Source organism: Polypterus senegalus, chromosome 15 (genome assembly GCF_016835505.1).
Source record: "Polypterus senegalus isolate Bchr_013 chromosome 15, ASM1683550v1, whole genome shotgun sequence".
Classification (NCBI taxonomy): Eukaryota; Metazoa; Chordata; class Cladistia; order Polypteriformes; family Polypteridae; genus Polypterus; species Polypterus senegalus.
In genome coordinates, this window is record NC_053168.1 from 127,700,201 (window position 1) to 127,723,088 (window position 22,888).

General features: G+C 41.5%; 1 protein-coding gene across 1 annotated transcript in view; it reads right to left on the bottom strand.

Moving 5' to 3' along the window:
- Positions 1–22,888, bottom strand: part of csmd3b (CUB and Sushi multiple domains 3b) — a 1,150,768-nt gene that overhangs the window by 713,658 nt on the left and 414,222 nt on the right. Inside the window, 1 exon segment of the mRNA XM_039737543.1 lies at positions 10,170–10,364. Within this exon segment, the coding sequence (XP_039593477.1) occupies positions 10,170–10,364 (195 nt within the window).

Consider the following 22,888-nt stretch of genomic DNA (forward strand, 5'->3'; position numbering starts at 1 on the left):
CTAAAGCTTTGGGACTCCAGCGAGCCACAATGAGAGCCATTATCCACAAATGGCAAAAACATGGAACAGTGGTGAACCTTCCCAGGAGTGGCCGGCCGACCAAAATTACCCCAAGAGCGCAGAGACGACTCATCCGAGAGGTCACAAAAGACAACGTCTAAAGAACTGCAGGCCTCACTTGCCTCAATTAAGGTCAGTGTTCACGACTCCACCATAAGAAACAGACTGGGCAAAAACGGCCTGCATGGCAGATTTCCAAGATGCAAACCACTGGTAAGCAAAAAGAACATTAGGGCTCGTCTCAATTTTGCCATCTCAATGATTGCCAAGACTTTTGGGGAAATACCTTGTGGACTGATGAGACAAAAGTTGAACTTTTTGGAAGGCAAATGTCCCGTTACATCTGGCGTAAAAGGAACACAGCATTTCAGAAAAAGAACATCATACCAACAGCAAAATATGGTGGTGGTAGTGTGATGGTCTGGGGTTGTTTTGCTGCTTCAGGACCTGGAAGGCTTGCTGTGATAGATGGAACCATGAATTCTACTGTCTACCAAAAATCCTGAAGGAGAATGTCCGCCATCTGTTCGTCAACTCAAGCTGAAGCGATCTTGGGTGCTGCAACAGGACAATGACCCAAAACACACCAGCAAATCCACCTCTGAATGGCTGAAGAAAAACAAAATGAAGACTTTGGAGTGGCCTAGTCAAAGTCCTGACCTGAATCCAATTGAGATGCTATGGCATGACCTTAAAAAGGCGGTTCATGCTAGAAAATCCTCAAATAAAGCTGAATTACAACAATTCTGCAAAGATGAGTGGGCCAAAATTCCTCCAGAGCGACGTAAAAGACTCACTGCAAGTTATCGCAAACGCTTGATTGCAGTTATTGCTGCTAAGGGTGGTCCAACCAGTTATTAGGTTCAGGGGGCAATTACTTTTTCACACAGGGCCATGTAGGTTTGGATTTTTTCTCCCTAAATAATAAAAACCATCATTTATAAACTGCATTTTGTGTTTACTTGTGTTATATTTGACTAATGGTTAAATGTGTTTGATGATCAGAAACATTTTGTGTGACAAACATGCAAAAGAATAAGAAATCCGGAAGGGGGCAAATAGTTTTTCACACCACTGTATATACTGTGTGTATATATATATATATATATATATATATATATATATATGCTCAAAAGAATTAAAGGAACACTTTTTAATCAGAGTATAGCATAAAGTCAATGAAACTTCTGGGATATTAATCTGGTCAGTTAAGTAGCAGAGGGGGTTGTTAATCAGTTTCAGCTGCTGTGGTGTTAATGAAATTAACAACAGATGCACTAGAGGGGCAACAATGAGATGACCCCCAAAACAGGAATGGTTGAACAGGTGGAGGCCACTGACATTTTTCCCTCCTCATCTGTTCTGATTGTTTCTTCACTAGTTTTGCATTTGGCTACAGTCAGTGTCACTACTGGTAGCATGAGGCGATACCTGGACCCTACAGAGGTTGCACAGGTAGTCCAACTTCTCCAGGATGGCACATCAATACGTGTCATTGCCAGAAGGTTTGCTGTGTCTCCTGCACAGTCTCAAGGGCATGGAGGAGATTCTAGGAGACAAGCAGTTACTCTAGGAGAGCTGGAGAGGGCCATAGAAGGTCCATAACCCATCAGCAGGACCAGTATCTGCTCCTTTGGGCAAGGAGGAACAGGATGAGCACTGCCAGAGTCCTACAAAATGACCTCCAGCAGGCCACTGGTGTAAATGTCTCTGACCAAACAATCAGAAACAGACTTCATGAGGGTGACCCAAGGGCCTAATATCCTCTAATGGGCCCTGAGCTCACTGCCCAGCAGCATGCAGCTCGATTGGCATTCGCCATAGAATAGCAGAATTGGCAGATGCACCACTGGTGCCCTGTGCTTTTTACAGATGAGAGCAGGTTCACCCTGAGCACGTGACAGAAGTGAAAGGGTCTGGAGAAGCCATGGAGAACATTATGCTGCCTGTAACATCATTCAGCATGAGCAGTTTGGTGGTGGGTTAATGATTGTCTGGGGAGGCATATCCATGGAGGGTCACACAGACCGCTACAGGCTTGACAAAGGCACCTTGGCTGCCATTAGGTATCAGGATGAAATCCTTGGACCCATTGTCAGACCCTATGCTGGTACAGTGGCTCCTGGTGCACAACAATTCCTGGCCTCATGTGGTGAGAGTATGCAGGCAGTTCCTGGAGGATGAAGGAATTGATACCATTGACTGGCCACCACACTTTCCTGACCTAAATCCAATAGAACACCTCTGGGACATTATGTTTTGGTCCATCCAATGCCACCAGGTTGCACCTCAGACTGTCCAGGAGCTCAGTGATGCCCTGGTCCAGATCTGGGAGGAGATCCCCCACAACACCATCTGTCATCTCATTAGAAGCATGCACCGATGTTGTCAGGCATGTATACAAGAACACAGGGGCCATACAAAGTGCTGAGGACAATTTGGAGTTGCTGCAATTCAATTTGGGCAAAATGGACTAGCCTGCCACATCATTTGATTTTTGGGGCGTCTTTGAATTCAGGGCTCTGTAGGTTGATCATTTTCATTTCCCAGTCTATATCAGTATAGATATCCAGGAGGATTTCTTTTTCCCATTGAGATCTGATGTGTTTTCAAAGTGTTCCTTTAATTTTTTTGAGCAGTTTTTATATATACATACATATATACACACATACATTTCCAGAAAAACGCTCTCTGAAATTAAAATTGAAAGCACTCAAATGCAAATGAGCACTTGGATTGAAGACTGCAAAGATAACTAAATAAAAAAAAAATGATATCTACAATTATACAAAGCTAAAGAACTATAAAACAAAAACATATAATTACTTTAGAACAACACAACAGAAACGTATAAACAAATTTAATGACAAACAAATTACAAAAAAAAAAAAATGTAAAACACTGGCGAACCAACATTAAAATAAAAAAAATCCTATAAAATATCCCGGAATGTAAATATACACAATTAGAAAGCTCCTTTTTTATTGTCCATAACACAGGAATAATGTCTAAACTTTTGCAAGGGTGGGCTCATCTGTCTCGACTGGGTAACCGGTAAGCGAATGGTTAAAGAAGACGCCGCCTGCTTGAATTGAGAACATAAAGTGCGTGCCCCGGTTCTTCTTAGTATTAGAAAGTCAGAACTAGTTGAGGAGCTCCTCCTCTTCCTCCTCCTCCTCTTCCTCTCCTCCTACACTTTAGGATTCCATTCCCTACTCTCCCATTTGAATGAAAGAACATGGGAGCGGCCTGTGATGAGCGAGGTGAGAAGTTTGACCAGGACATCGCTCAATGGAGAGACGTTACACTGGAAAGTGGGTGAGTGTGCGCGTTAGTGGACATCTGAAGACCATCCCACCAGAAAACACCCTCAGAGCATTAGAAGAGGAAAACAAAAATAAAACAAACAAACAAACTAGTGCGTCTATTGTGTCACTACTTTTAGCAGTGACACGTTAGAAGAAGTAGTAATAAATACACTCACCGGCCACTTTATTAGGTATACCTGTTAACACAAATATCTAATTAATATCTAATTAATTGAGGCAGTTCTGAAAGCAAAAGGAGGTCCAACCTGCTACTAGCAAGGTGTACCTAATGGTGGCCAGTGAGTGTATATTTAAAACAAATAGAGGTGTAGTTAATCATCAAGTCCAAATAAATAATTAAAATAATGAATAATTAATTCAATTTGAACCTTAATTTCTCAAAAGCTGGATGTGATAAAGCAAATCTATTACCATTAAAGCACACTTATAATTTTTGATGGGAACATTTTTTTTCCCGCATACCAGTGTAACTGGAGCTCGACAGCAGAAGAGTGCAATGCCATTCACTTTGACAACAACAACAACAAAGACAACTCGGAAGAACATTCTTCTCTGAGGGATGTATTGATGTGTGTAGATTTACTCAACCGTAACTGCTTGGTGGCCTGCTGTTTTACAAGCAATATCTGAATTATAACAGCTGTCCAAAGATGGCTTTAGCAAGAGGAAGACTCTCAGCTTTGGCCGAGCAGAGGCTGTTTCTCCTAAACACTATGAGCGGCGCGCCTCCTGGAAATGCCAGCCGGACTATCCCTCTGTTCTGACCAGGACTGCCTCAGCGCACTTCACTCCTGCACAGTGCAAATCCTGCCAACTACGCCAAGTGTATTGCCTTGATCTCACACGCCCAGCTATCTTGGCTCACAGGGTGCTATCTGCTGTCGGTCAGCCAACAAACCCGTGATGCGTGGATTACAATGGACCTCAGAAGTATTTTTCTTAGCAGCCTGAGCTAAAGGAGGCTCTCAGCTTTGGTCAAGAAGATACTGCTTTACCAATCACCTCCTGGCGACATTAACAAAGCTGTCTCTTTGTCACTCAGCCTCTGCGTCTTCCTGCACACCACGGGCTTAGAAACTGAGAAACAAGAAGTCCACATAAAGATCGAGTTTCAATGCTAGTCTGAACTGAGACACTAATTAGGAGAACGCAGCTGGCGGTCTATCCAGGATCACTTCCTGCTTTGTGCTTGATGTTGCTGGAATAAGCTTCTCTTTCCTGTGAGCCCGTAAAGAACAAAAGCAGGCTCAGAAGGATGAGCGGATTAGGAGAATGTTTGCAAAGAAGGCCCACATAGCTGTGGTTTCCCGAAGGCCGAGGCTCTCCGCTCAGCAATATGAAGAAGAAAAATATCAGCCTAATTTAATTTAATGGCCGAAAGTGTAGTTTAGCTAGGAAAATAATAACTGGGACGCGTGTAGTTTAAGACCAGCTTTCACTGCGATGCCCCCCTTGAGTCTTCACCATTTGGGAGTTGCTGCCCCCGTTGGGCTCCTTTCATCACGGAACCCCTCCTTTGTTTTTAATATCCCTAAAGTATTGTCCCTTGGCCAACCCCAAGCACCATTATGTAAAGCAGATCTATTTCTATTTTTTCACATCAACTAGCATGGTGACCCTCTCTCGCTTTCGAGCGATTGCTTTAATTAGATTTTCACTGGGGTTTCTCTCTAAATCTCCTTTTGCTTCCACAAGTCATTTAATTAATTTTCACTCAATTGGCTGAAGCATTTCTGCAAAACACTGCACTGCTGTGTGCCCGTCAAGGGAGAGCATGGTGGTGCAGTGGTTGGCACGGACGTCACCACAGATCCACCATCCAGGACTGTAGTGTCAGACCTGTGTGCCTCTGAACCAAACTGTTGTACCACTCTGACACCCCACAAGTGGAGGACTGAACATTAGAACAATCTAGAAGAGAACAGGCCATTCAGCCAGCCCCGTAGTCAGAAAATCTTGGGCCCCTGACAATTATGGCTGAGCACCTGAACCCCCCCGGCTCCATACTACGATAATTTGGCCTCCCCAGGCTGATCGAGTGACGTGCCTGTGCTACACTCAAGCTTAACGTCAATCACATTGAAATTTCGCACAACCATAATTCACTTTTTATAATCTCATCATTTCGCATGTCGTGTCTCAGGATACGTGGAGAGTCTGGTAGCTCTGAATTACAATTACTGACTGAGTCAACGTTATCTTTTTGCAACGTTCTTATTCTGTATGCGTATCTCATGATATTATATCAACAATCACAGTCCCCACCTTCAGATCTTAACATTTGCATCACACATTCTCTTCACGGGAATCGCCTTATCTTTCAAATGATGTGACAGATCCTTTGAATGTTTTGAATTTAAATTTGCACAGGAGGCTGAGATCTCCTCCGTGCTCGTGTTCCAAAAGTTTAAAATCGGACAAAAAAAAGGCGACACGTGTAGGTTACGCTTTCAAAAACACCCGGACAATTCTGAAATGAATGGATCCATCATCGCGTGAAACGAGCCTCTTCTGAATTTTACTTCTGGATCTTGGGGTTCCTGATCATCTGCTTCTGCGTCAGATCCGTCGGACTCAATAAGACATCTTGGTCTTTTGTGACGCCGACCTGATTTGAACACTGCAGGGACTTCAATTTGAACTGCCGCAGCTTTATTCTCCTGATAGGTGTCATGGTTGCATCCCCCTGGCAGTGGCTCTGATTCAGCCCAATAAAACTCACCAATCCTGTCTGCCTAACTCCTCCAAAATACTCGAGTTGTGAAGGTCCCTAAAGTCCTACCAACTACCACACTACTTGGTCGCTTATTCCACGTGTCTGTGGTTCTCTTCCTAATGTTTGTGTGAAATTTCCCCTTCACAAGTTTCCAACTGTGTCCCCAGGTTCTTGATGAACTCATTTGAAAGTCAACGTTTCGATCCACTGGTCTCATACCCTTCATCATTTGAAATACTTTGCTCAGGTCACCTCTTCATCTCCTTTAAAGGCTCAGCTCTTTCATTCTTTCCTTCATAACTCATCCCCTGTAGCCCTTTAATCAGCCCAGTCGCTCTTCTCTGAACCTCCTCTAGTGCCGTTATGTCCTTTTTGTAGCCTGGAGATCAAAACTGCACCCAGAACTCCAGATGAGGCAAGTTTAAGCAAAAGAAGATTAAGAGGTGACATGACTGAAGTGTTTAAAATTACGAAGGGAATCGAAACTTGTTAAGGGTAAATTTCACAAAAACATTAGGAAGTTTTTCTTTACACAAGGAATGACAGACACTTGGAATAACTGACCAAGTAGTGTGGTGGGCAGTAAGACTATAGGGGCCTTCAAAACTGAACTTGATGTTTTTTTGGAAGAAAGTGACGGGAAAAGGCGGGGCTTGAGGTCACTATAGAACCTAACATTCCGTTAGCCTTCTCAATGACTGTCCAGATGTAGCCATCGGTGAATCCATTACGACTCCCAGGTCCTTCATTTAAGCACTGCTTTTAGGAGTTGGACCTGCCATTGCAGGTGCCTGCCTTCTATTATTTGCCATCTTCATTAATGTTTTAATCAAGAGGTCCAACTATCCAGCTCCAACCACCCATCCACCCAACTCCAATCTATTCATATTCCAAATCATTTATTCGGTTTAGGATGGCAGGGGCCACAGCGTATCCAGCCCCATTCGGCACAAAGCGAGACCCAACCCTGGACAGGATGCCACTTATGGATGACGCGTATTGTAATAAACAGAGCGAGTTATTTCCAGAACATTTCAATGCCTGGCATGGCGGTAACCTTGTTGTCAGCGTCTTCAGACGACCGGAACAATGTGAGAAATTTCATTTTCAAATTTGCTTCACACATTGAAGCACAAATTGAATCCAAGCTTTAATGAAATCAAATATTCCCTTTAGATGATTTCACGTTGTTTTTCGGAAAGTTATACACTTTGGCTGCGGCATTCAAATGTACTTTTTCGGGTTGTTTCAAATTTTTCTCATTTGCTTAACATTAAATCTCCCAGTTTTGTGATGCCCTTTGTTCCTAACGCCAGCAAAAAATGATAAAGCCGCTGTCACGTTTGCCTATTAAATGCATTCTCCCAAAACTAATGATACACTAGGAAAAGACCTTATTTAAAAATGGTCATGGCCGATGCACAGTATAATTGTCCAGAACACAGTACAATAAATCTCAATACTTTAAAACAATGGCACCATCATTATCTTTACCCCATTTACATGCAGCAGAGGATTTTTCATAAAGATGATGTTTGTGCTTTAATATGCATAAAGTATTATTACCTACCTAAAGTTTCACAGCTAAGAAGTGCTTATTATACTTACCAGCACAGAATGCTGTTATTTTGAAGGTTCCAGATCCTACTGTTCTCGGGAAGTGACAATATTTTAAATAATTTTATTGACGAGTGTGTGTATATTTGTCAAAAACAGCATCTAAAATATCATAAAGCCAGGGTGGCTATTATTATAAAAATGAGTTCCTGTGTTGTGTGACTGGGACCCACCCGCACACACGGGCTCCCCCCTTCACTTTAAAAGTGAGGTTTGTGTCTCTTTAAGAAAGCTGGGACTCGGGTTTGTCCCCTCACTGCGCCGAATGACACACCTTGGGTGCCACTCACAGCCTCTCTACTGCAAAGGTCCTGATTATCTGTCCGCTCTAAAGGGGGCGGGGTTTAAGTAGAGGAGCGATGTCAAAAGGCGGGCAGGGAGGCGGGGCTTGAGGTCACTATATAACCTAACATTCCGTTAGCCTTCTTAATGGCTTCTGCCCAGATGTAGCCAGCGGTGAGTCCGCTACGACTCACAGGTCCTTCTTTAAGGCACTGCTGCTTTTAGGTGTCGGGCCTGCAAATCTACATTTCTACTTCTTACATGTAACACTTTATGTTTACTTCCATTAAAATTCATCTGCGACAAATGTCCCACAAAGGTCGTGCAAAAAGACAATTTCCCCTCAGGGATTGATAACATATTTAAATCATCATCATCATCTGCACAAGCCTGTATGCCGTCCAGATCCCTCTGTAACAATTTAACTGGTTCTGCCCTTCCACCTAGTTTGGCATCATCTGCGAACTTAGCCAGTGTTCTCCTCCCGGTCCACTGGGGGGCAGTTTACTATACTGCTTATTTCAAGAAATGAGCAGCTGACAAGGTACTCGAGGGTCCGAGTCTTTTAGGTTGAGAAGTGCAGGGACACCAGAGCTTCTGGAAGGATGTCTAGGCTGGAGGAGGATTATGGACCACAATGACCTTGGAGGTGATTTCAGAGCTCAGCCTCGAGTGACCCCGGGAGTCAGAAGGACGATTTAGTGGAGGGCACACTGGTAGGGGCAGAAAGGTAAATCTGAGATGGAGAGACACGGCTAGGGAGATGGTGGGTTTCTTGAGTGTTCAAACCACTCTTCATAATGGATGGAGATTCAAGACAGGTTATGTAGACAGGTTGAGAGAGGGGGTTCTGTTCTGGTTACTTTGTACATCGTGTTCTTCCAATAATTTCCATATTTAATAATCACATCACATTATTGGTATGTTTTGCTGTCATTTGTACTATTTGCTCTGCCTCAAAGAGATGGTAAGGATTTTTAAGTACAAGATCGGGAGAGAAGAGCTTAACAAAACCATGCCAGGATCATAAACCAAAAGAGGTGAACCAAAACTTAGTCCAAAAGGACAGAAATGAAAGTCTTGAATCAGAAGTAATAAAAATAAAAATCGCTAGGAAATGTGCAGTTTTTAACCTAATCTCGTATACCAGGAAGTGTATGGAGCTGATCTTTAAACCCTTGGGCCATAAGGACACACGTGCGGTGCGACGCTGAATGTCACTTAATAGCAACTGCTGAAATGAAAGACAGAAGATGGCAGTGCCCGTGAGAAAAGCAACATGGCATCACGGCGTAACAGTTCGGTCAACTCTTCAAGGACAATATGAAACAACTGGCAAGATAGAATTCACTTGTGTCTATGAACAACAAACCCCACAAACACCGAGATAGTACTAAAATAACAAAACAAACCAATTGCTGTACAACATTCACTCTGGGAGTGGCGCTGCTGCCCACTCCTGTTACACCCGAGAACTTTTAAAGAGCGCAAGGATGACTTCATCTTGATAACAACCTACCTATGAAGCAGGCTTAATGGACTGAATGGCCTCAATACTCACATTTTGTTAATTCTTTCATTCTTGAGGCCAGCACATCAAGTGGAAAAATAATCCAGGACCCCCTGGATTTAATGTCAGAAGACCAGAGGGGTCCTCCCGTCACTACATTATCAGCCAATTAACAACTGCATCATTACAGTACTGCACCACAAGGCCGAAAGAAGCTCCGATACGCCTGAAAAACTCCCCGTACTTTAAATAGCAACACCGAGAAGTGCGGACCGGAGAGTGGCGGCCCACTTCAAGTGCTGCTGAGGAGAAATGAATTGCGCTTTGGTCTTCAAGCCCATTTGGGACAGCTTAGCGAGGAGCTAAACCAACGGGCTTGACGGACTGAATGTCTAATTTCTTATGTTCTATCCGGGTCTATTTGTTAAATGTGAACCCCCAACAGATTTCTGAGTGTTGATTTTTCTAATAAAATTTTTGTTGTTCAGCGAAGTTAAAAGCAAGCAGCAACTGAACAATGAAAACAAAACAGATCCTCACTATAGGTATGGCTATAGTATGTCCAAATAGAATATACAGCACATAATACAATTCATTCATAATATAAAAGGAGAATAAATTAGTTGTCGATTACATAAAGAATGAAAATGCTTACCTCTGCATATTGGCACTGGGAAGTCCCAGACAGCAGCATTGCCTGTGTTGGTTATGCAGGTTAACTGAGGGTGACCATCGAGAACGTATCCCGTGACGCAGCTGTACCGGATCTTATCCCCAACGTCAAATCTCGTCCCATAAAGAATTCCTTTGGGTGGGACTCCGGGATTTCCGCACGAACTGCTTTGTAATTCTGAGAAAAGTGAAAGAAAAAAAGTAAAACACATAAGCTTCCGAAATGGTCAGACTGTTTGATTTTTGAGGAAGAGAGTTTACTTTGGATGGGCCAGCAGAAAGAAAGTATTGTTGTGCTTTTCTGTGCGGCGTGGATAAAAACAGGACCACGATAGAGGAAGCCTTCAATAATTAACTGTGCAGGATTCAGAAGTATTGACAAGTGCACACACATTGAAATTAGTGAAATAGATGATGCTTAACAGGTCATTGACCTGGCTCAGAGTAGATAGACAGAGTGAAAGGCACTATATAAGACCGACCGACCGACCGACCGACCTTGTGTGTATGGAACACTTTTAGCATTCATGCAAACACCAAGCTTGTAAACAATCAACCAACCTGCGCTTCTACAGCACATGACAAGCAGGATAACTGCACCCTACCCCTAACCTTTCTGGTCACCTCAATATTTTAAGGGACAATATATATACACAAGTACAGTATATACACTTATACACACACTCACATATATGGTTACACACATGCGTTTGAACCACAACTTCAGGGCTTGTCAAACAGTAACTCCACCACAAGTCCATGGTTGTCACAGTCACCTAATGCTGCTCTTCTTCATCTGTCTGAAAATCAGAATCAATGGCGGATGATAAGTCACTTCCAGTTTCTGGCCACTTGAGTCTGACTCTTTCACCTCATCTACCTTCTAACCGCCTCCAACGCCATCTTGATCTAGTCAAAACTTAGATACATATACCTGAGACATACATACGTGTGAATATTATATATATATATATATATATATATATATAAATAAGTCACGCATGCTTATCAGAGAGACACCTTCAGGGCTCCTGTGTTCATGAAACCACATCTGAAAATTAAGATGAAGGTCTCAAAAATGTTCTCCTCAGGTCCACAAAAAATTTTTTTGACAGTGGTCATAGGGGAAAAAAGAAAAAATATTTAAATAAAACAGTTTAAGAAATGTTTGTTGTGGCAGAGCCATGAAATTAAAAAAGGGCTTTGATTAATGACAAGAATCGGCTACTAATTAATAAACTGGTTAGAGTAAAATTGGTTGGAGTTTGAGGCCCCCGATTTAGCTGCTCATCTTTTGGCTCGCTTCACATCCCAGTTTTATTTGGCTGCCAGTTAAGGAAACAAGAAGCAATTCAGAGGGCTGTGTCTTAAAAAAACAATGCAATTACAATGAAGGGAAAAAAGTCAATTAACAGTAGAAATTAGTGACTGATTAAGGGGCAGAAAGGAAACCCTGCGGCCACTGTGGCACTTCAGATTCAGTGTTAGACACTCCTTATATGTGTGTGCGTGTATATATATATATATATATATAACACACACACACACACATATGGTGGCTCTGAGGCTAGGGATCTGCACTGGCAATCCGAAGGTTGCCGGTTCAAATCCTGTAAATGCCAAAAAGGACTCTACTCTGTTGGGCCCTTGAGCAAGGCCCTTAACCTGCAATTGCTGAGCACTTTGAGTAGTGAGAAAAGCACTATATAAATGCAAAGAATGATTTTTTATATTTTATATATACATATATATATATATATATATATATATATATATACACACACACACACACACACACACACACACACACACACACACACATACACATATATATATATATATATATATATACACACACACACCTTGCAAATTCATAAAACATAGATGATATTTTGATTGCCAGATGCTCCTCTAGAGAGTACGATTCGCAGACTGGCTGGTGGTAACTCATCGTTCCCCGAGGCAGGAGCCTGGACAAACGTTGAGAGTTGCTAATAATTGTTGGTTGTTGATAACTCCCAAGCAGACGGCTTCATCTTAGAAAAAACACAGTAAGGCTATTCGAAAATCATTGAAATTGAACTCCCGCTACTTCATTAGTGACGAGATGTGGAAGGTCTCTGTCTTTCAATCTAACACTTCAGCAGAAGAAGGTTTGAGCAGCAGAGTGCAGCTGACAAGGTAGAAGGTTGTGAAAGAACATTTTAACGAGGAGGCCGAACTCAGAAGACGTTGCTTTATTCAGCTTTACCGAGGGAGGTCCATACTGGGTGAGCTCTTATCTCCGCTGTACACACCCAGCGAGGTGTTCATATTCCTTGTACTGTACATACGTGTGATGCTTTATTTCAGTGTTAATTGTGTAATGAATATCGTCTGTTACATTTGCTTACAATATTGTTATATTATGGTGTTAGGTTAGGCCAGCAGCTATAACCGTGGCATTTAAAAGACCTTTAACGTGCTTTTGGCGGGTTGCGTTTTAGTTTTGGTGGCTTCGGCCTCATGCTATTACTTGGTGTCATTTCCGCTGATGCGTTCTCCTCTCCGCTGAATGTAGGATGTCTGCTCATAGCGACACTGACCTCCTGCTGCAGCCACCTCTGCTTTCTACTGCTGGGCTGGATAATGCGTCAGCACCACTAATGTTCATTTAATTTAAATTCATATAACTTCAATGCTTTCTTAAAATAAATCTCAAAATCAAGACTGTGAGAAATTCATTTTTATATTGACTTGTGCCCATTCTCAGAAATCCAAATGGCCTGTTTAAGATTTGCTTTGGATCTTTGCAGATTCCTTCCAATTAGTGCTATCTGACTATTTCTGTCTTAATGGATTGCTACTTTAAACTCCTTAGAAGTTTTTCTGGTTTCACTAAAGATTTTCACTGAAAATCATGCGTAATGGTGAGCGTAGGGGACTTTGTAAAGTCTCATTTAAGCCACTATATGAATATGACCTGCCAGGTTTCGTATCCTGTAAAATGTATTCTGAGGTGGTCATTTTATGACTTCATTCATAGAGATGGCATACTCCATGACTCCTTAAACTGCTGCAGAGCCCTTTGTGAATTGAACCTGTCATTTGTGGGTAACCATATTGAGTGCTGGAAGAGCCGGTGTGAAGAAGAGGACTCCATACTGCGTTCCGAGTCATCGATGAGCACTGAATTACACACCAACTGTGCCGGACGTTCACAACAACCAGGCGCCTTAGTGGATACATCCAGCAATGAACACACATAGAAAACATGGCCGAGTCGTGACCTGTTGCATGGTTGCATTAGCGGAAAGGAAATGCTCCATTTATACTGTATATAAAACAATTTGCAGGCTTGTATTCCTGACTTTATTGTATTTGGAATATATAGATTTTTTTTTTTAACAAGTATTTATTGAGGACTGATGCATTGCACTTTTTGGAACACAGTTGTTAGTTTTGAATAAATGCACTATGCACTTTTACACCGTACTTGTAGTCCGGGTCCTCATTGTGTGTTTGTAGTCCATCTGGGTTTGGACTACCAATGTCCCATGAAAAGTAAGAAGCCCGTGGCTATGGGCACCCGGGGCATCACACCGATGTAGGAGGTTTCCACATGATAGTCCATAAGGGCATGCAGTCTGCTGGTGCTTCATTAACTTGTACTGGGGATCTGTTTGCCATCAGTAGTGGCTAATTTGAGGTAAAAAAAACAAAATTACAAGTTATACAAGTTGGTGTAAGTGCACTCCAGGCAAATCTGAAACAGTAAAGTAACTGGTAAGTGAAGTCACACACTTATCGTTTTACTCAATACCCCAAACAACAAAGCGAGAAAAACTATTGAAGGAATTTCTGCAAATTTCTTCAACATAATAAGGTAGACTGATTTCAAAACTGCGCAGACCCTGATCTGTTCGAAAGTTGAGCTGTTGCGGCAAATTTCTTAGGGGAATAAATGAGCCCACGGTAGGGTGTTGAGTGGTTTCGTGCGGACAGACAGACATACGTGTTTAGCGTAATACAACATTTATTTCTATAGCACGTTCTCATACAAACAATGTATGGAGCTCAAAGTGATTTAGAAAATGAAATAAAAGGAATATATAAAACAAACAAACAAGATCAGGTAATAATATTATATAGGCGCTTCTCATAGGATATGTGAACGCACGTAAGAAACAGCAGGTCATTTGCTGGTGCTTCAGCTCCTTTTATGAAAGCACATTTACGATTCGGCTAACGTTGTGTTGTGCACAGTGCTGTGCTGCCCTTATTTCCATCGAGTATGGCAGACACTTCAGGTTAATTTTAAAGAAAGCGCTTTCCTTTAGACTAAATACAGAGCGACTCATTTTAAATTTGTAGGAGGGCATGGATGGCGGTCATGAAGACCCTAAGCAAAGTTAGTAAAGTCACTCCAAATGGCACATTAACAATACAACAGACTTTGTGTTACAAAACATTATTAACATGGCTAACATGAGGTCCTCGCTTGTATTAGCTGGTACCCAGTCAAGTATGCCTAGCAGACGGTAGACACAGCCCTCTGGCATATCTGCGCCAATGTCTTTATAAACTCGAACAAACAATATTCATTTAAGGAAATACTGGGATCATTTCAATGGAGGCCTTTTAGGATGCTTATTTTGTCACTTCAGAAAGCAGCATTAACCTACAAGTATTCAGGACATAATTAGATACGTGCCTTGCCTGGTGATGTTTTAATAAAGAAGCACAGCTTGAGCAATCTAAAGCAGGGATAGACCCAGAAATGTAATGAAGAATGCGCTCACTTGGTTAGAGTCTGCACGAACGTATTTAGAAGAGAGGCGTCCCGCACTTCCAGTTTAGACCCCACAGCTCTGCCACCTGCGATCAGTACAGACGTCAAGGCGCTATAAAACAGGAGAGGCAAACCGTAACCATTGGATTCAGAACGTTTTCACGCCTTCACCTTTTTCACATTTTGTCCCATGTTGCCTTCTACTCAAGTCGTTTCATTTTTTTTTTATCCCCCGTCATCAATAAAGCACTCAATACCCCAAATGACAAAGCGAAAACGGGATTTAAAATATTTTTCCAAATTTATTAAACCCAACAAACTGAAAATATCTGAAATTCTGAAGTTCTCAGACCCTTTAATCAGTACTGAACTGAACCCCCTGTGGCAGCGATTCCCACCAGAAGCCTTATTAGGTTTTCTCCTCAAACGTCCCACAGCTGGAGGGGTTCTCTGCCATTCTCCTCTGCAGATTCCCTCAAGCGCCGTCAGGTTGGATGGGGACCTTCAATGGACGGCCATTTTCAAGATCCCTCCCAAGATGTTTAACTGAGTTCAAGGCCAGGCCCTTGATGGGCCACTCAAGGACATTCTTACAGTTGTCCCTAAGCCTCTCTGGTTTTGTCCTGTTGGAGGACAAACTGTCAACCCAGTCTGAGGTTTAGAGCACTCTGGAGCAGGTTGGCATGAAGAATATATCCATATTTCCGTTTGTTCAGATTTCCCTCACCCTGATTTGTCCCCGGGGCCTTCTATTGAAAAACAAGCCCAGGGCATAATGCTGCCACCAGTATGCTTTACCATTGGAACGGGTGAACATTAGAATATTAGAACAATCTAGACGAGAACAGGCCATTCAGCCCAACAAAGCTCGCCAGTCCTATCCACTTGTTTCCTCCAAGAAAACATCAAGTCGAGTTTTGAAAGTCCCTAACGTCTTACTGTCTACCACATTACTTGGTAGCTTATTCCAAGTGTCTATCGTTCTTTGTGTAAAGAAAAACTTCCTAATGTTTGTGCGAAATTTACCCTTAACAAGTTTCCAACTGTGTCCCCGTGTTCTTGATGAACTCATTTTAAAATACAAGTCTCGATCCACTGGACTGATTCCCTTCATAATTTTAAACACTTCAATCAGGTCACCTCTTAATCTTCTTTTGCTTAAACTGTAAAGGCTCAGCTCTTTTAATCTTTCCTCATAATTCATCCCCTGTAGCCCTTGAATCAGCCTAGTCGCTCTTCTCTGGACCTTTTCTAGTGCTGTTGTGTGATGTCCTTTTTGTAGCCTGGAGACCAAAACTGCACACAGAACTCCAGATGAGGCCTCACCAGTGTGTTATAAAGATGAGCAGAACCTCCTGTGACTTGTACTCCACACATCAAGGCGCTATATAACATGACAGTTTGTTAGCCTTCTTAATGGCTTCTGAACACTGTTGGGAAGTTGATAGCTTAGAGTCCACTATGACTCCTAAATCCTTCTCATAAGGTGGACTCTCGATTTTCCGACCGCCCATTGTGTATTCAAACCTCACATTTTTACTTCCTATGTGTAATACTTTACATTTACTGACATTAAATTTCATCTGCCACAAATCTGCCCAAGCCTGTCTGCTATCCAAGTCCTTCTGTAATGATATAACGGATTCCAAATTATCTGCTAATCCACCTATCTTGGTATCATCTGCAAACTTAACCAGCTTGTTACTTATATTCCTATCCAAATCATTTATATATATTAAAAATAAATGAAGAGCAGGGCCTGGTTTGCTCCAAACTTGGTGCTAATTTTGGTTTCATCAGAACACAGAACCTTGTTTGTCACAGTCTGAGTGTCCCTCAGGTGAGATTTTACAAACTCTAAGTTGGCTTCTAGGTGTCTTTAATAAAAAGAGAGGCTTAAGTCTGGCCACTCTGTCATAAAACTCAGATTACTGGGATGTTGCAGTTATGGTTGTCCTTCTGGAAAATACTTCCATCTCCACACAAATTCTCTGGAGCTCAGACAGGGTTGACGGTCAGGTTCTCGGTCACCTATCTTACCAGGCCTTTCTCCCACCAATGATCAGTTTGGTCAGGCAGCCAGCCCTAGGAAGAGTTGTTGAAGTACCAAACTTTTTCCATTTAAGAATTATGGAGACTACTGTGTTCTTGGGAACCTTGAATGCTACAACACTTTTAATAAGCTTCCCTAGATCTGTGCATCAACGCATTCCTATCTCTGAGCTCTGCAGGCGATTCCTTTGACCTCATGGCTTGCATTTTGCTCAATTGTGAGACCTCCTATAGACAGATGTGTGTCTTTATTAATCAGTCCAATCAACTGAACTGATCAAAGGTGGAAAACAGACAAGGCATGGAAACATCTCCATGATGATCGATACACTGGAGCCAAACTTCAAGTGTATAGCAAAAGGTCTGAATAATCGCGTCAATGTGTGACTTCACTGTGTTCGATTTGAATTCATTTGCAAAAAGGTCTAAAAACCTGCTGTCACTCTGGGTATTGGAGTGTTTGAGCAGGGAAAATGTGAATTGAAATAACACAACAAATTGAATAAAAAGCGTGAAGGGGCCTGAAGACGTTCTGAATCCACTGTATTTGTTTATTGCAAGAAATACAGCAGTAAAGGAAGGAGATGACAGACAGACAGACAGATAATTTTATTTCATATGATCGATTTCACACTATTAAAGTGTCTGGAGGAAGCAAAATAAGAAAAGTGTAGGTAACCAAAAAAAAGTGAAATCCTGATAGATGTGAAAGGCACTAAACAACTAATTTATAGAAATGGAAAACTGAAACGGTGAAAGACACTATATGGTAGATAGATATGATTGTTGCTATATATAATAAATATGAATACAGGCATGTGAACAGTCTTGTACAATAGGAGGAGATGGATGTGCAAGGCACTATATGATAAGTAAACAGATAGATTTAAAATGCAATATACAGTAGGAAAGATAAATGTTAATGGCACAATATAACTGGTAGACATTAAAGCATAACAATAATTATTAGTTAGTAACCAGCAAATGGAGGGATAAATGTGTAAAGAAATATATATTATACCAACTGTGTAAGCCTGTGCTCTAAAAAGCCCGGGGTCCTAGAAACTATAAAGTATCAGAAAAGAAATTGAAATGTAGAGACGCCAGGTAATTGAAAGGAACTCCTCTGGGCGTCTCTCTCCTGGGTTTCATTTTGTCGATGTGCTCGTCTCGCTTGTGTAAGAGTTTTTCTCAGCTGTTTTACTTTGACAACAGGGTCGCTTTCTTCTTCCAACTTGTTAACTTGGGGCCGCCTTGACAGCTCTCTGAGCTTCATGCTGTAGTAGCCTCGCACTTTTGGACCGGACAGACACACACACGTGCGCGCGCACACACACACTTCCACAAGTAGACATTTAGTTTTCTGTTTCGTCAGAGGACTCCACTTCTCACTTCAAGGCCGGACAGACAAACACACTCCACACATAGACATTTATTTATAAGGTACTGTAGATAACTATGAAAAGTAGTATATAGCATAAGGTCATTACATACAACAGGTAAGTAGATGAAAAAGGAAGTATATGACAGACAGACAGACAGACAGACAGATATGAAAAGCACTATATAATTAGTAGACAGACAGATATGTAGATAATGTATAATATACTTAAAGGCATTATAAGACAGTTGAGTAAAACATACATAGATATGTAAGGCACAATATGAAATAGATAGTTGGGTGTGGATGACTATGTGATTAATAGATTGATGTGTAAGGCACTATATAAAAAGAAGAGAGATACGAAAGCCACTACAGGACTACCAGATAGATGTGTAAGGCACTATATGACTACCAGATGGAAGGATGTGAAAGGTGCTCTGTGACTACCAGATAGAGTGTAAGGCGCTATGTAAGACAGGCAGATAGAGGCACTGCATGATTAATTGATGTGTAAGGCACTATATAATGGCTAGGAAAACAGATACACTAGGAATTGGCTGAATGCTATCTTGATCTTCTATTCTCACAGTTTACAAACAATCACGTGGATTTCAAGGTCTGTTCAAATGTACATTTTGTGCCATACATCCAGTTCATAAATTTTACTAAACGCATGCTTTTCAAAGTAGAAATTTCTATTTAAAAAAAAAAAAAAGTGTATATTTTACATATTAGTTAGCAAAAGCAGACTTTCTTTTTTTTTGAGGGGTCTTGTTTACTTGAATTCCCCAGCACGTCTCCTACTAATAATTGCCAAGCGAAGCTCTCCATTAAACGAGTGGGATCTTCCTGTGCATTGTGACACACACACACACACACACACACAAACACACACGCGCACGAGCACCATGGGCTCCTCTAACTCACTCATTTGTTTAATAATCCACAGACAAAATCTGCAAGGAGTCCTTAAAGCAGGCTGACTGCGGCTGCCACCGATTTATTTAGCACGTCTTTTTAACGTGCTGGCTTATCTGACTTCGCTATCACGATGTAAACTCTGAAGCTGTCTCCAACTCTCCAAGTCGCTTGGCTAAGTGATAGCTCAAACAAAATATGTAAATGTCTGCAGGTACTTCTGTGCCAATTTTATTCATTTCCCTAATTACTTTACTGCTGATTTTGTAAAATAGCCGAAATCAAAATACCATAATTAAATTGCCACCCTGCATGTTCTTTCTTTAATGAATTGAGATAATTATTATTGCCTCTTATAAGCAGACTTCTAATTTGAATCAAAAAGTGAACGAGATGGACGTTAAATGCGCCAAAGAAACAGAATATGATTTCCGTTTTACTGTCAGCTTTGCTAATGACTTGAGTGGACAAATAAAAGGTAAAAAGCGGGCAAGGGCAACCCGATAATTACATAGTGACGGGCAGATACCTGTCAAAAATGATTGGCAAAAATAAAATGAAATATTACGTAAATGTCTTACTTTAAATTGGTGGCGCTGCCTTCCACGCAGGGTGGTGGTGCTGCAAGTTCTTTGAGGGCCTGATTGGCATTGTGTGAGCAGCTGGGCCCCCTTAATCTTTAAAGGAGATTTTTTCTCGTTATAAATTATCTACCTCTTCATTTATTTGGTTGAGACAAATTGGGCTTCTGTCTTGTGTTTGCCTGTAATGTTGTGTGAAAGTGAGACTTTTAAAAAGGGTAATGGATTTTTGTACACTACCTTGAAGCACAATACAATTAATGTTGTGATCCACAACAAGTTCTTGTTAGAAATTTCTGGTGTCATGCATGTGCATCTGGGGACCACCTTCCTGGCTCTGGTAAGGTAAACAATTCTACAGTAGGACAATAGGGGGCGCTGGCGCTAACCATATCATCAGTTTACCCAATAGCATTGAAGGAAGGTGCCTAGCTCCACCTCCGAGGAGACTCCGCCTCCTCTGCCACTATAAAGACCAGACATTACATGTTGACCGGTGAGAGGAGAGCACAGGAAATCCAAATCCCAAGCTACAACATTAATTACAAACCAAGGGTATTCACAGCAAATTTTTTTTTTTTTTTCGTTTTGTCACCACACGACTGTACAATTAAACGGGGTGATCTCGCTGGGGCCCCAACTTTTAGCCTGCCTATGACAGTTTGTTCTCGGTCACGTTTCGCTCTGTACAATAAAAACACAAGGTGGCCCGAGTAGGAAGATGCTCCTAAGTGGCTCCAAAATCTCACAGTGTCGCCAGTCTTTCTAATTTAGATCACTACTCCTAGCTTCAGCAGGATTTAGGACTCACTAAAACAGGGGTTCCTAACCTGAGGACCGTGAAGACGTGGAGGGGGGTCCATGGATGGGTTTCATATGGTCCTTGGGGGTCATATAAAAAGTAACATTTATATTCACTATACAGTCTGGTACTGTTGATTTAGAGTAGTAGTAGTAGATCAGCTTTAATTTGCACAAGAGGATTATCTTCTATAATATGCGACCATGGCTGTCCGTTTGTCTGTCCAGGATTTTAAGTCGCCTGTCGCTCACTAACCCTTTGAACCATTGACCTGAAATTTGGTACACATATACTACATGAGGTCTACTGTTCGCTTTTGGAGTGATGATTGACCTCCAAGGTGATTCCTCTTTTAATTTTTATTTTATTTTATTGTAGAATCAACTCTCAGCAGGGGCCAGCAGGGTGGCCGTGTGGCACATGTGTACGGGCGCCGTTCTCATTCCCTCCCTCCTTCTCCGTCTCCTCCCCTACCTCTTCATATCTTAAATCATTCTTGAGGCAGATTGAAGACTTAAGTGCCAGCTTAAGTGAAAAATGAAGAAAACGTACTAAGTTATTGCCACACAAGCACCGGCTTAACGTGTTTAACGTGAACAGATGCCAATGAAAGAAGAGAAGAAGCGGGCCGCTCGGGTGGAGAAACGAAGAGCTGCTCAAGCAGCAGCAAGCACATCAACCTCTGAGCAAACGAATGATAAACGTACAGAGAAAGAAAGAGGATGAAAACTAGAAGTCAAGTGTATTCACTGCATGTTATCGTTACTGGTATTTCATAATTATAATGAGTGGCCATTACTTAATGCCTAAAAAAGGAGTTTACTTTAAAGTTTAATAATACTTTGTGTGTCAAATATGTATGAGACCATCATATCTCGATAAATGAAGTTCATTCTATTCATTGCATGCAAAGTTGTGTTTATGTGACTATTTCTGGGGAAGGGGGTCATTAGCTTTCATAAGATTCTTAAAGGGGTCCGAGACTCAGAAAAGATGAAGAATCCTGGGCCGTCTTAACCCGGGCAAAGCAATGCACTGGGACCCCTACCTACACAACCACTCACAGAAATAAAAATGTAAAATGGTCGATAAAATTAAAACTATATTTCTTGTATTAGTACTTCCAACAACATTAAAAAACATGCCGTACAGAAAAGATGAATCAACACAAACGTCTTAACAATAGAACATGAGCCTTGAAAAACACAAACATATAAATGATACTCAATTGGTAAACCATACAGACGGAGATGGCACAGTATGAAAGGACTATGAATTATTTACTATTAATCGAGTGTTCCACACACAAAAACATTTGTGAAATTTCCTTGCAGAGGTGAAGTGACGTTAACATGTACGCTTTAACGTTATGTCGTGCGTGAGATCCGTACGCACACAGGTGACAACGATACGAAATCAGCGGTGAATGCCAATGTCCACTTGTAACACAATGACATACTTGGGGGCATTGCCCCCTTCTTGCTTCACTCGCCAACCCCCTGGGCCAGCGCTACACGGTAGACTCTTTGTGGTTCTGCCGCTCGTGGATGTGGATATACAATTTAAGTGTTACATTTGCATTAACGTGACGTACAACTGTCCACGATTGAATTTTGTTTCTTTCTCTCTATTAAATACGATTTTTTCGAATGTTTGGCTCTGAGATTTGTTAATTGTCTTTGCAAAAGCTATTCTAATGGGAAACTGTTAACATTTTAATACAAATGGGATATCAAGATCTCCTTTGTTGCCTAATGTTATCCGCGGGAGATGTACTCCATTACCTTTCTTAGATACGTCCTTCTTTCTACAGTAATTTATGCAGTGAAAGACCAGACAGTGTGAACGATTGTAGATATTCTTCGTGATATCTTAAGTTGTTTTCATCTTCCACACCATCAAGCACTGCTTCAGCATAGTCTATTGATACGCATTTAACCAATGTGCTGCGTTACCAATCAACATTTTTGGTGTAAATTAATTTGACTTCATCGTTTCATGGTGCTAGGATTGCCTGTATACTAATTTTTGTTGTTGATGACCCTTCGTGTTGAAATTCTTCAATAAGATTTGAACACAAGTCTTCTCTAATTAGGAACTTAAAGTGAGGAAAATATTAAAATTTATAAGAGCTGAGAGCGCAGGAAGTGTGTCTGACAAAAGCATTCACAAGACTGAGAGGTGAGAGCACCGT